Consider the following 13,503-nt stretch of genomic DNA (forward strand, 5'->3'; position numbering starts at 1 on the left):
TTATTATATTGGATGTTATTATGGAAAGGAAAATATATATATATATATATATATATATATATGGTAAAATGAGGCAGGTCGTTACATTATTGATTATTCTTTGATTCTCTCTTACATTTTATACTCATTTCAAAGATCAAATTCATTTTTTTCCTACTTTCTATTGAAAATATTTTTGGAGAAAATATTTTGAGTTATTCAAAAGGTTAGAGCATATATCTAAACTCATATATATATATATATATATATATATATATATATATATCGCTTGAACCTTCTGGTTTTTTATTTCTCAAAGGTCAATCATTTTGGAAGAAAGCCCTAGTTTATCCTATTCTTATCTTTGAATATATTTTTGGGAGAAAATCTTTTGGGATTATTCAAGAGAGCTTTGATCATATATTCATTTCATATATGCTTGCTTGAAAAGCCTCTCATATTTGATTTCACAAAGATCAATATATATATATATATATAGCTTGAAGGCTTCTAGTTTTTTATTTCTCAAAGGTCAATCATTTTGGAAGAAAACCCTAGTTTATCCTATTCTTATCTTTGAATATATTTTTGGGAGAAAATCTTTTGGGATTATTCAAGAGAGCTTTGATCATATATTCATTTCATATATGCTTGCTTGAAAAGCTTCTCATATTTGATTTCACAAAGATCAATCTTGAAATCATTCTCCATACTCTCACTTTTACTTGAAAAATATTTTGGAGAGGAAAAACCCTAACTCTACTGAGTTTCATTTTTAAAATCATTTGAGAGTGTATCTAGTTTTTCATTTGTCCAAATCAACTCTTGTGAGGAGTATTTTATTGTATGAAAAACCTTGTTTCAAAACAAGCTCTTCATCGTTCGGGTTGTGAACCGTGGCCAAGTGAGGGTACGTCACTTGGAGAGGTGGCTTCACCTAGAAGGACTGGTTTATGGTGTAATCCATATTGAGCGAGGGTACATTGCTCAGAGAGGCGTCTCCATCTGTAGGGAGGGAATACGGTTTGGATTGTGAACCGTACCGAGCACGGGGTATTGCTTGGAGAGGAGGGCTCCATCCTATTTGAAGGAGTGTGTAACGGTTTGCTCCGCTCGATTAAGGGAGTGATTTAGTGGAATCCTTGAGTGATTGACTCAAGGCGAGGACGTAGGTGGGATTTGCCGAATGTCGTTAAAAATCTTTATGTCATTTTCTCTCTTCCTTTTCTCTTTACTTTCCGCACGTGTATGTTCAAATTATATTGTTGTGATTGTTTTACATATATGTATTTAAATTTTGATTGGGATATTGTTTGGTGAATCGGGTAGATTATTCTGTAAAAGTTTTAAAAATTTTAATTCACCCCCCTCTTGGGATTACATCACTCCTCTCACAAAATACCGTAAATATTTAAAATTATTGTTTTGAAATTGAGTTATTTGCCATGTGTATTTTTAGAAGTGTCATAAGATGATGGCAAAATAGGTTGGTAGGTAAGCTTGTTGGGTAAGGTCATAGTGTGAAGGTTAAATGGGTTGAGTTGAGTTTGATTAATTTATAAATGGGTAACCATAAACCTAAACCCACTCAATGAATAAATGGGTTATAAATGGTTATCCATTAAGAAATATATGATATATATATATATATATATATATATATAAATTTTTTTTCTTTAATATTTCACCAAGAATGAGTTAATTTTTTTTTTTAAATTGCACTTCCTTATTATTCTCTCATTAATATCCTAACAAACAAACTTAAAATTTTAAAACCACAACTATTTATTATTTTTCTCATTAATTTCTAAAAAGAATTGATTTGAAATTTGAAAAATAGTGTCTATAAGCTATTTGTTAAATTTTCTTCTTTAATATTTCAAAAATGGTTTTAGAATACATTACATATGTACCATGAATATCCGAACCAAGCTAATTATATTAGATCCAATTTAAACATATGGATCTCCATGGATAAGACTTTGAGAGATTACCTAAGTTGAATCCTAGTTACGCTGGAATTTGGTCTTTCTCATATGGTGAAGCAAACCGAATGAACGCTGGCAATATTGTCCGTATCAACTCCGTTCTTGCCGTTCTCCTCGTCCCTGGCCTTGACACCGCCTACATCGGGGACAGCATCGGCCTGTAATCTAGCTTCTAAGTCACCATCGTTGTTGCCAGCGTTTTCGGCATGGCTTGTCCATGGTAGTCTGATTGGCTCTACAAGCTGGCTCCCGGAGAGGTACACGCAGGCCGTGGCAGCCGGCGCTGCTGTTTCTGGTATTGATTTCACAAATCTTAATTTCACAAATCGTGTTATTATTATTTTTTGTCTGGGTTGTTCCTAAATTGTTCTGGGTATTCAATCCGAGCTGCCCCTTCATGACAGATTGTCATTACAGTGATTGGGAAAGGGGTCCATTGCAGCTTGCTTTCCATTTAAGGGTTTTCTTAAGGATTTGTCAGATCAGGATTTTGGTAAGTTTTTCATAGATGAAGGATTATGTAGTGGCGACCAATGATGGCAGGTTGTTGAGTCTTAGCTGAGCTTCGGTACACAGTTCTCCTCTATTTAACTACAATGTTCACTTCTCTGTATCGCTTTCTCTTTGAAAATATGTTATTGTGAAGCTTGGATATTCAATGATGTTTGGGCCTTTGGGGATATGATTAATGGAGATGGTGGCTCATGAGTTTGAAACTTAGTGCAGGCACTGTATGTATGCTCAGTAAGTATTTGAGTTTATGTGTGAGAGAGTTTGTGTATGGCATTTGAGTGTATGAAAGTGTGGACTTGTAAGCAGAAGTGCTGTGTGTAGGTGAGCTCTTTCTACGTTTAGAAACGTATCCATATATGCTCATTTATTAAAATTATAATTTGTTTTTATTTTTTCCTTTTTTCATTTTTTATTTTTTTTGGTTTGTTTCAATGTAAATCTAGGATATGTAGATTTGTGTTTAATAAGATGGCTTGTTATGGATTTTTCATATATTCTTGTGTGTGTGTATGTATATATATATTTTTTATTTTTATTTTTTTTTTCATTCTTATCGTAGTTTGTAATACTTTAGGGTAAGTTGGTTTTTTGCCCTATAATCCCCATTGTAGATCCTCACAACCAATGATTTCAACACACTTTTTTTTATCATCATAATTATCTTCTTTTGTTTGATGAGAGCTGATGCTACCTTTAGCTATCCACTTTTGGGGAGCAGTTAAGTCCAAGCTCCAACACATGGCAGTGCTGGAGTTTTTTGTGCATATCCTAAATCTAGCTTGTAGAAAACAACAATAGCTTGCGAAATTTTGACTCGGGATCATTTTCAAATCCTATGCTATTTTTCATCATGCTTCCATCTTGTCTGCATTTTAATGTGGGATACTTGGTTGAGGTAAACTAAGGTAAGTTACATTTCAGTTATCCTTTCCATCTGTACCTGACAGATTATATATATATATTTTAATTTTCAAGGGAAATATTTCTATTTTATGTGAGTATTGTTGATTTGTTGTCTTTTGCATCTATTGATTTTGTTTAATACTTCAATCAAAGTTAAAAAGTTTTTAACATTGGGATTAATTGATGACGATCAAGGTCAAAGCCATTTAACTTCAGAAACGTGGGGTACTACTATTGATTTATCTTTGAGATTTGGGTCTTGTACTTATTCATATTTGAAACTAATTTCATACACCTTTGATTGCTAATTTTTTAATTATAGTTTACAATTGTAAATTTTAGTATACAATCCCATAAGCTTTTGGGTACTGCAAGAGCTTGGGAAGATACAAAGGAGGGATTTAGAATAGGTAATTTATGATCATTTTCAAGAGTTCTTAGATCAAGGAAATGTTGAAACTTTGGTATAATGCGAGTAGAGTATTCTTTTTCTAGAATTTGGGACTATCCACCCAATTTGTACTATGAGAATGAAGTAGGTCGGTCACTCATAGAGTAACCATGCATTCTTTTTTTAGCAACTCAAAATATATCATATTTTTGGTTAAATTTATGGTATCGCATGACGTGTTTTTTTTTTCTTTTTTGGCCAGTGAGATTTACTTGAATTTTTTTTGACATCATGGAACTCCTCAAGAAATCATGGTTTATTCTTATTTTAATTATTCGATGCAGTATGTTTGTGAAATGTGTATTTTGTTTTAAGAAACCTTTGACTTTTATTGACTAAAAAAACTCATTTTGTATATCACAAGAGAGCATAATTCTTAGAATCTTACGATTCCCAGATTCAATTTAAATGATTCATATCAATTCCCACCATATTGATTCGAATATTACTAGCAAATCAAGAATCTTACGTTGCCTTCACTAAAATCCATTCTTCACTCATGTAGTATTCAACTACTGAGAAGAAGGGGCAGAACACTTAGTTAAATTGTGACTCATGTTTAGTTGTGTTGTTTAAGATTCAATTTTTTTTTTTTTTTTTAGTAATTTGTTCAATTATTAACATTTTCTAATTGAATTTTTTTTTTTCTGTTTTACTAGAGAAAGAATATGCATGAAATATGTTTTTTTTAATTGTTGATAAACAATAAAATTTTTGGTTTTATTAATTTTTCTTGATTCCTTCCCTTAAACAACATAAAGTGCATTTTTTAAAATTAATTTTCATGACTCATTCCCTTACTATTTATTCTTTAGTGAAAGCATACACATGAAATATGATTTTTATTGTCAAAATTTAAATATATTTTACTATTTTGCTTGTTGTTCATATATCAATATATGCATGTCATTTGGAATCAAATTTGAAAATTTATACTTATGATTTGATTGGACTTTATTTTTTTTTTTTTGAAAAAAGAGGGCGGCACCTCTTAATTTTATTAGATTACCCTTTACTTATAGCGGAAGAATGCTGTAATTCTAACCTTAAGACTTGGGGACAACAAAATCAAACTCCAAGGCTCTAAAACTAATTTTGTGACGACCTGCTCATTTTTCCACATTTATTTTTTATAATAATATCATCATAAAATAAATACCACACATCTCACATTCCAACTCAGCAGGTCACAATCCACCTGAACCTGTGGGTACCAGGAATACATCAGAACATACAGCAGAAGCTCTAGCAGTAGAAAACATACAATCTCATGTATCTCATCATTTCATATATCACAATATACCAGAGTTACTACAATCGCTGTACTTCTATATATACATCCCAAAAATGAAATCTAAGGACAAATCCCACAAAACCTAACTATCCCTACCAAAAACTTACCCTTCAAAAAAGGGCAGATATCTAGTACTAGGTCAGCGGGGCTTTTCCCGCTCTCCTATCAGGGGTTCCTGAAAAGTTTATAAGATTAAGGGGTAAGACACCTCTCAGTAAGGGAAATAAACTAATACCAATGTGTGGCAACATGAGTATTCCGTGTTCTACATATATCATACATAACATATTTAGTAATTGTTTATCAAATCTGGGAAAACATACATATATCATCAAAACATGGCAGAACATATTGCATTTTCATAATCATATTTCATCTCATATAATAACAATAACATAAAAACATCTCTGGTAGGTTAGTTAGCTGTTGTCATGTATTACTCCCACATGACTAGGTTGTGTGGCCTGAAGGTGGGACCTGACAATGTTGGCCGACCACTGTCAGGTCAATAGTCCAGTCTGTAAGTTCGATAGGTCTGCCAGACCTGGTCTGTACACCAGAGGCAATAACAGCACACTTCTTTAATAACCACATCGACTATCCAATCTCACATCACTCCGTACAGCGGTGTTAACACAAATATCATGATCACGAAGACTATGGACACATAGCAACGATACCGTGCAAGTGCTAGCCTAGACCAAGCCAACCAGGTTCTGATATCATATACATATACTAAAACGATGATACATAGATATCTCATATCATTTATTCTCACATCAATCACATCATTTTGCATATATACGTGTATCATAAAAATCATCGGCCCGTACGTCAATATTATATATTTTATCATAGCCCAGCCCGTACGCCGGCAAATCACATAGCACAGCCCGTACGCTGGCAAATCACAAAGCTCGGCCCGTACGCCGGCATTACACATTTTATCATAGCCCGGCCCGTACACCGGTAAATAACATAGTATAGTCCGTACGCTGGCAAATCACATAACTCGGCCCGTACGCCGGCAAATCACATAGTACAACCCGTATGCTGGAAAATCACGTAGGTTGGCCCGTACGCCGATTTTTTATCATAAAAATCCACATCATCTACATTCCCAGAAAACAGTATTTCACAACAGTTTTATACTCATGCCACACAAACGGATTTTCACATATTCAATCATATGATCATTTTCGTTGTATTTTGCAAATATAAAACATATATATAAATATATATATATATATATATATATATATACATTTTCCACAAATCAAATGTTAAATATATATATATATATATACATACATTTTCTAAAAAAAAACTAGTTTAATTTATCCCCTTACCTAATTCCTGAAAAGCCCATAAGAAAATCTTCTCCGCACTCGCAGGGTTCCCGACTCAACACCCTGAAAATGAAAATCCCCAATATTAAAGTTCAGTATTTTCGTAGGTACAATATTTTCTATAACTGCCACAAAGTCAAATTTTACTTAAAAAACATTGCCTCAACTCTGGAATGATTTCCAACTAACTTTCATCAATGATCCGCTCCAGCAGATTTGGAGAGAACTTCCCCACGAGCGTTGTGGTGACTTCAGATTGTCGATTTGGCGAAGATCTGACCCAAAATTGACGAAAGAAAGAGGGAGAACCGAAGGGGGGAGAGAGAGAGAGAGGAGAGAGTTAGCTTCTTAAAGAAGCTTAAAATTCGGATTTCCATATTTATAGAACAGGGGATTTCGTCGACGAGCCACGTCATTCTTCAACAAGACCCTGTATTCGTCGACGAAATTCAGGCTGCCTCAGAACCCTTCTTGGTATTTTATCGTCGACGAGCCCTGTGTTCATCGACAAATTCTCTTAAGCTTTCGTCGACGAATCCCCTGTATTCATCGACGAAGTCCTGCTGATCCCCTTTTTCTGTTTTTCCTCCCAAAGTTCAATGTCATCGACGAAGTCGATGGCCTCCTTCTGTTTCCGGTCTCCATTTCCATCTCTTTATTATTTAAATACCATTCTAAATTCGGGTCGTTACAAACTTAATCAATTTATACAAAACCAATAAACCAATAACTAGCAATCAAACAAATAAATAAGAACTAAACAACTATAAGTGGCAAACAAACAAAACTCTGGAAAATAGTACAAAGCATCACGAGCGCAAGGAAGGAAATCCCAAAAAATCCAATCAAATCATTCTCTTGACTTGCTGTGGAAGATCATTTTGACAACTATATGATCGAGATATACCAGATTCACCCTACTTGGCAAAGAAATCCACACTTTTATTTGTCTCCCTGTAAGCATGTTTCACTTTATACTGTATGTCTCTCAATGCTAGCACAAGCTCTTCCCACAATTCCCATAAATTCCAAGCCGAATACTTCCCATAATTTATCCACTGAACCAACAAAGCAAAGTTACATGCAATGTCCACTTGATCAAATTCGAGATCTTTGCACAATTTAATCCCTATAATAATCGCTTTCAATTTAGTCATATTATTGGTTCCATAACCCAGTAATGAGGAAAAAACTGCTTTAAATAAACATCTTTCATCTCTTATCATGCCTCCACCACCACAATTACTTGGGTTACCTCTACAGCTTCCATCCACATTCAACTTAACCCAATATATCTCAGGTTTACACCATCCGACTATACGAGGAAGACGAACCCCCACATTTTTTTCTCAATTCCTTTTGATTTATGATTCAAATCTCGATTTGACAACTATGCTAGAGAGTTTCCAAAAATATTATTTTTACAAAGTCAAAATGAGGTGTAGGAGGAAAAGGTAATGTGCCAAAATTTATACTTTTGGCTAGTTGCTAATATCTATCTAATTGTCTTATTGAAAATGAAGCAGTATGTGTTTCTTGTATACCTTGATATGACATGATTGTCTTGTCTATTTGTTTCCTATAACTTCTTTCACACTAATGTTTTGATACACACCCTTGTGTGCACATGGTCAAATGCAATGGTAGACTGTTTTCCCATCTAATTAATGCAATTTTTGGAATTAATGACGTTGTTACCTTCACCGAGATGCTTAATGTTTTCTATGGTTTGAGATGTAAATATCTTATTCATGTTGTTATTAAAATATATGTTTTGAGATGTGATAATTAATTTTACTAAAAGTAATATGGGCATGTGAAATCGTGTGCTCCGTTACCTAGTTTATGTAAAATTTACCATATGAAGATTGAGGAATTCAGTTCATTTTATTTATACGTTTTAGGCAAAGCAAGCTCTGGTGGTAAAGACTGACGAAGAAGAGAGAGTGGAATATAGCTTGTGAAAAAAGAAGAAACAAGAAGAAGAACAAAGCGCTCAAATGGATTCACTCTACAACATTCATGTAAAGCTCCTAGCATTCGATCTCCTCTCCCTCACCCCACATCCCTCTCCATCTTCATCTACGTCTTCGTCTTCAGACCCAACTTCCTTCTCTCGCAAGGGTCGTGCCATATCCCGAGTGGAGGCTGTTGGCACTGTTGCCAGCCGAGAGCTAAAACCTGATAAATTCCTCAAATTCACCATCGACGATGGCACCGGCTGCATCCCCTGCGTTCTCTGGCTCAACCAGCTTAAGTCTCCATATTTCTCACGGCGCAACCCACCAGATGTTCGACTAATTGCCGAAATCGCAGCCCATTTTTCCGCGCAGATACACCTTGGTGGTGTTGTGAGGGTCCGTGGCAGGATCACTGCCTTTCGAGGTGCATTGCAGATTACTGTTTCAGATGTTGTTGTTGAAAAAGACCCGAATATAGAAATCTTGCATTGGTTGGATTGTATCAAATTGGCACATAAGTGTTATGACGTTAGGCCCACTGGTAAAGGACAAAGATTGTGATAGTTTTCAATACCATATGGTAAGCATTTTCTGAAACACTTCTTTTGGTCGCTACATAATATCAAGAACAAGAAACTTGTTTTCAAATTCTGACCAGATAATGTGTATGTTCAGACCATATCTTACTTAGCTTTGAGCTATCCAATGCAAGAACTTTTGTTGATGTTTAATCCTACACACACGCACACGCACACACACACAAATATCAGTTAATTTTATTCTACATGTTTTCGTCTTTGATTCTAATGCAAAAGGATAGCCTCAAAATATGGCATATTGATTATTATGGGACATCCTAATTTTAGTTAAGGTTGATATTCGTTGAATTTGTTCCGTAATAATGATGAATTAGGTCTATACTCTCTGTTTTTAGCATGTTGCACTTGATGGACTCGGGAACTGGATGTGCTATTGAGAATTCTGGTCTGTTGGTTGGCTCTTGGTGAAGGATGAACAAGCCACTCTGGGTGGAACAGGTAGATAAATATATAACAAATTTTTTTGGAATTGTTTTGTGCAATAACAGTGTTTTATTTATTCATCGGAAAATGATGTGTCAACTGCCATCTAGCAATTGTAATCTCTCTGTCTGAAAATACAAAAAAGCTAGGAGTATTAGAGAAGGTTTGATGACCTTGCCACCTTTTAGGAGTAGCAACCTTCAAGCTTGCAATTTCAGGGTGTCCTTACCATTTCTAGAAGTTAATTTGACCGAATACTGATACAATATAATTATCCTCATGATTAAGATATCAGCATTTCAAACTATGAGATCTGCATTTTGCATCCTACTATTGCTCTCATCCCTCAACATTAAAAAGAGGGGGAAGTATCACTTAGAGAAAAGGAAGTTTTCTTCATTTGATGAACAAGGTTCTTGTTGTGCGCTAATACCTTACAAACAAATGTAAATTGCCAATGAGAATAGTTAACAAAATAAGAAAAGGCAAATTCCTCTCGAGTTTTTTGTTCAAATATAAAATTTTAATGGTGAATGGGAGCACCTTTGAGGATGTCACAGATTTTGACTGTAGGCATATTGAATACAAGGTTTAGCTTGTCAAAAGTAAAGTTGACTAATATAAAATTGAATGGTGGAAATAACTGCAAAACGCACCATTTCACAGGAAGTTGATGTGGGTGGGGAAGCTAGGGGCTTGTACTTCACCAACAGAACTGAATTCCCTTTTGCTGCTAATGTGAAGCTCAACCACTGCATTCAACAAGCTTGAATAGTGATATATGATGAAAGCTGTGGCAACCTAGTGCAAAATTTAGCAACTTGTGCTCAACAGTGGGTAGAGAGATGTTTGTTTTGTTTGGTGCATGTGAATAGTGGAGCTGAGTGAGATTTATTTTCTGCGCCTACATTGCACGACATATCAAAGAACTCTAAAGTTTTTATGAGCTGACCTGTGTACTGAGCTTTTGGTACCGGCGAATAAATTGAAACTTGAGAACATATGCTAAAATTTATCTAACATAAAATGTTCTCTGAACATATTTCAGGTTGAAATTCTATTGCTTGAGTTGGATTTAGTTCTAGATCAGTGACATATTTACCGGTAACTTCTCTAAGAAATGGAGAAGCGAGTTTATTCAAATGCTCTGTTTGGTTCATGGCTTCACTTATTGTTTTGTGAGCAACTAGGTTCACATACAGCATTGCAGTTCTTGTGTATGTTATGTCAATGGTTAAACAATCATGAATAGTGATGGCCCATTATATATATTGCACACTCTGCAACGGATGATTGATTTCATTCTTCACCTTTTCGTGGATGAGTGTACATGAATTTGCTTAAAAATCATTTTTTGAAATGTTAGCTACTCTGCACAACGTAGATATCATTATAAGCTGTCCCATTTGAACTACATAAATCTAACAACATTGGGACTATAATGATACTGATCTAATTTTGTTGAATGGCATCTTTTTTTTTTTGGGTAATCATGGGAGAGTGGAGCCATGTTTGGATGCACGTTGGAATGGAAATGGAAATTGAATGGTGATGAGAGCGGAGCGGGACATACCCAAATCTCGTGGTTTTCCTTGCCTTATTTATTCTTCTTCCGTCTCTATTCCATTGTGCAATCAAATGCAACCAGAGTTGCATTTGCCTTGTGGAATGGAATAAAAATTGAATAAAAGTATAGTAATGTGCAAAAGCATATAAGAGTTCATATTATGCTATCAATGTGAAATGAGGTATGCGGGATACGAATAGACTTTGTGAATAATAATTTTTTCTATTCTATCTTAAGAATTAATAAAAAAAAAAATTGTATTATCATTTGCTTTATGATGATACTACTTTTTTTTTTAATCTTGGTAAGTTATTAAATTCCAAAACTATAGGCTCCATTTGGGATAAGATTTTTGGCTAAGAAAATGAAATGAAAAGAAGATGGGAAGGAACTAAATTTTTCCTTATGTGTTTTTTAAAATATTAAATTTTATTAAATTAAATATCGATACCCATTTTAACTATATTAAAATTTAAATTGATCAATTTAACTTTTCGACATGGTACTAACATTTCTTTTAACAAATTGGGAGGTTTCTGACATGGGCTTGATGCCTCCTACGCGGTCCATCATGTCTATTTTTTCTTTTAATATTTTTTTGCTAGATTACTATTTGTTCACGGACTAATATTTTTCATTTACCTTATTGCTAGTTGTTTCTAGGTTCTTGTTACATTATTAATGATACTTTTATGATTATGTTATAAATTCCACCGAACTTTTATGGATGCTTAATGTCAAATTATGAAACTTGAATTTATGGCAATCAATGTAGAAAAAATTTATTATAGAATATTCATTTGCAATACTTATAATTCTTTGTAAATTCTTTACAGCATTACAATGGTTTGCAATAAAATAGGAAAAAATTAAGACTAAATATAACTAAATATCTATTCTTTTAACTAATATATCGACACACTCCTATTATGTCATATCCTTATCCTTGATCCGATGCTGTTTTTATGGATGTGTTGTGTCAAATTATGAAATTTGAATGCTGGCGTATACAAATTTATTTGTACAACGTTCGTTGTAATCCGGGTAATTCTCCATGAATTTACTTCCTCACAATAGTTTACAGATAAACAAGAAATTTTGATATTAAATTACCTAAATATTTATTTTAAAAACTAATTAATTGACATACTCTTGCCGTATAATATCCTTGTCATCTTGTGATATTAGCATCCTCACTAAAACACATCAAAGAATAGTATGTGAGATTTTTTTTTTTGGTACAGTTTTTTGTTGCGTGTTAGGGCTGTTTTCTCTTTCCTATGAATTTAATAATGTGAAGACATCCAACAATCAAAGGGAGTTTACACATGTCACTACTTAGCTGTGTTCGGAGCATGAATTTTGGAAGTTGAATTTGAATTTTAAGTAGATTTGAATAAATTTCAATACAATTTTATAACATCTTATTCAAATCTAAAGCCTCTCCAAACATGGTGTTAGCATATCTAGATGTTCGGAGAAATTGGTATGATTGTTCAGTTGTAACAATCAACATGCACCTATCTCTAAAACTTTAAGAGATGAAGATGAATATACATTACCGTTCTTATTGTTGTTGTTTGTTTTTCGTATTCAGTAAATGTTTTGTGCTTTTAATAAATAGGTAACATGAGGTAGACGTTGATACATTGATTGGTTTATAGAGTACATCAAAATGGCCTGGTGAAAGGGAGTCCTTATGGGTGGAGGGAAGATAAAGATAACGAAACAAAGGAGGACTCGTGATTTGATGGGCAACATGCAGGCAATGAAGGCTCAGAAAAATGAAAGGGAAGGGAAGAAGACAGTGACAAGATCTCTGTCCCCAGGTCAATGAGATGAAATGCGAAAAAATAAACAAATAAATCTCCCTCTCATTTTCCACCCACGGTGAAAAGCTTCACATCAAATTGAACGAGTCAGTTCTCTTCTTTTTCAGCCCTGTGATACATTTATATTGTGTTGTACAAAAACCATGTGATATTATTGTTACTCCTTTCCTGCCCACGAACCACCAGTTATTGACAAGAGAAAAGTTGTCTCACATGGCTTCATCTTGGGCCTTCTGTATGTGTCCGCGCGCGCATTGAAGGCTAGAGATAATAATAGTAAGGGAAAAGGTTTTCTTTGGACTGCAAATGGGGTGAATTGAAGTAAGAAAAACACGAGGGCTAACTGATCATAGGAGAAAATAGGACCTGTGGGCAAAATCATCGTGCGCAATTTGGCTTAAAATGGGTACGTGCCTTCCGTTTGTGTCAATCACTGCTGGCTGAGATCTCCTGTGCTAATTAAGCTCGACTGATGGTTAATGTCGACCGTTGGATGTGGTCCATTCGCCCACCGACCCAACGGCGATCTTTCGCTCATGCTGTTTGTATTACATCCGGGGTGCTGTGGATTATCTACAAAATTACCCAGGGTCTATGTACAGCAGTACAGAGGCAAATACATGTTGCAGAAAATAAAGACAGAG

The 13,503-nt window shown here is 34.5% G+C and overlaps 1 protein-coding gene across 4 annotated transcripts; it reads left to right on the plus strand.

Annotated features, from left to right (window-relative positions):
- Positions 1 to 1,960: 1,960 nt before the first annotated feature.
- On the plus strand, positions 1,961 to 13,056 carry LOC131155357 (CST complex subunit STN1). Of its 4 annotated transcripts, none has more exons than XR_009136789.1 (4): positions 1,961 to 2,262; positions 8,382 to 9,018; positions 9,373 to 9,475; positions 12,692 to 13,056. XR_009136789.1 is itself a non-coding variant. In XM_058108428.1 (2 exons), the coding sequence occupies exon 2, from the start codon at positions 8,478 to 8,480 to the stop codon at positions 8,997 to 8,999; it is 522 nt and encodes a 173-aa protein (XP_057964411.1). In that variant the 5' UTR covers positions 1,961 to 2,262; positions 8,382 to 8,477; the 3' UTR covers positions 9,000 to 9,093. The 4 variants fall into 4 exon arrangements, 1 of the variants encoding a protein (XP_057964411.1); XR_009136788.1 differs by lacking the exon at positions 12,692 to 13,056 and adding an exon at positions 10,127 to 10,404; XR_009136790.1 differs by lacking the exons at positions 8,382 to 9,018; positions 9,373 to 9,475; positions 12,692 to 13,056 and adding an exon at positions 2,372 to 2,971.
- The last annotated feature ends 447 nt before the right edge of the window (positions 13,057 to 13,503 follow it).

Source organism: Malania oleifera, chromosome 5 (assembly GCF_029873635.1).
Source record: "Malania oleifera isolate guangnan ecotype guangnan chromosome 5, ASM2987363v1, whole genome shotgun sequence".
Taxonomy (NCBI): domain Eukaryota; kingdom Viridiplantae; phylum Streptophyta; class Magnoliopsida; order Santalales; family Ximeniaceae; genus Malania; species Malania oleifera.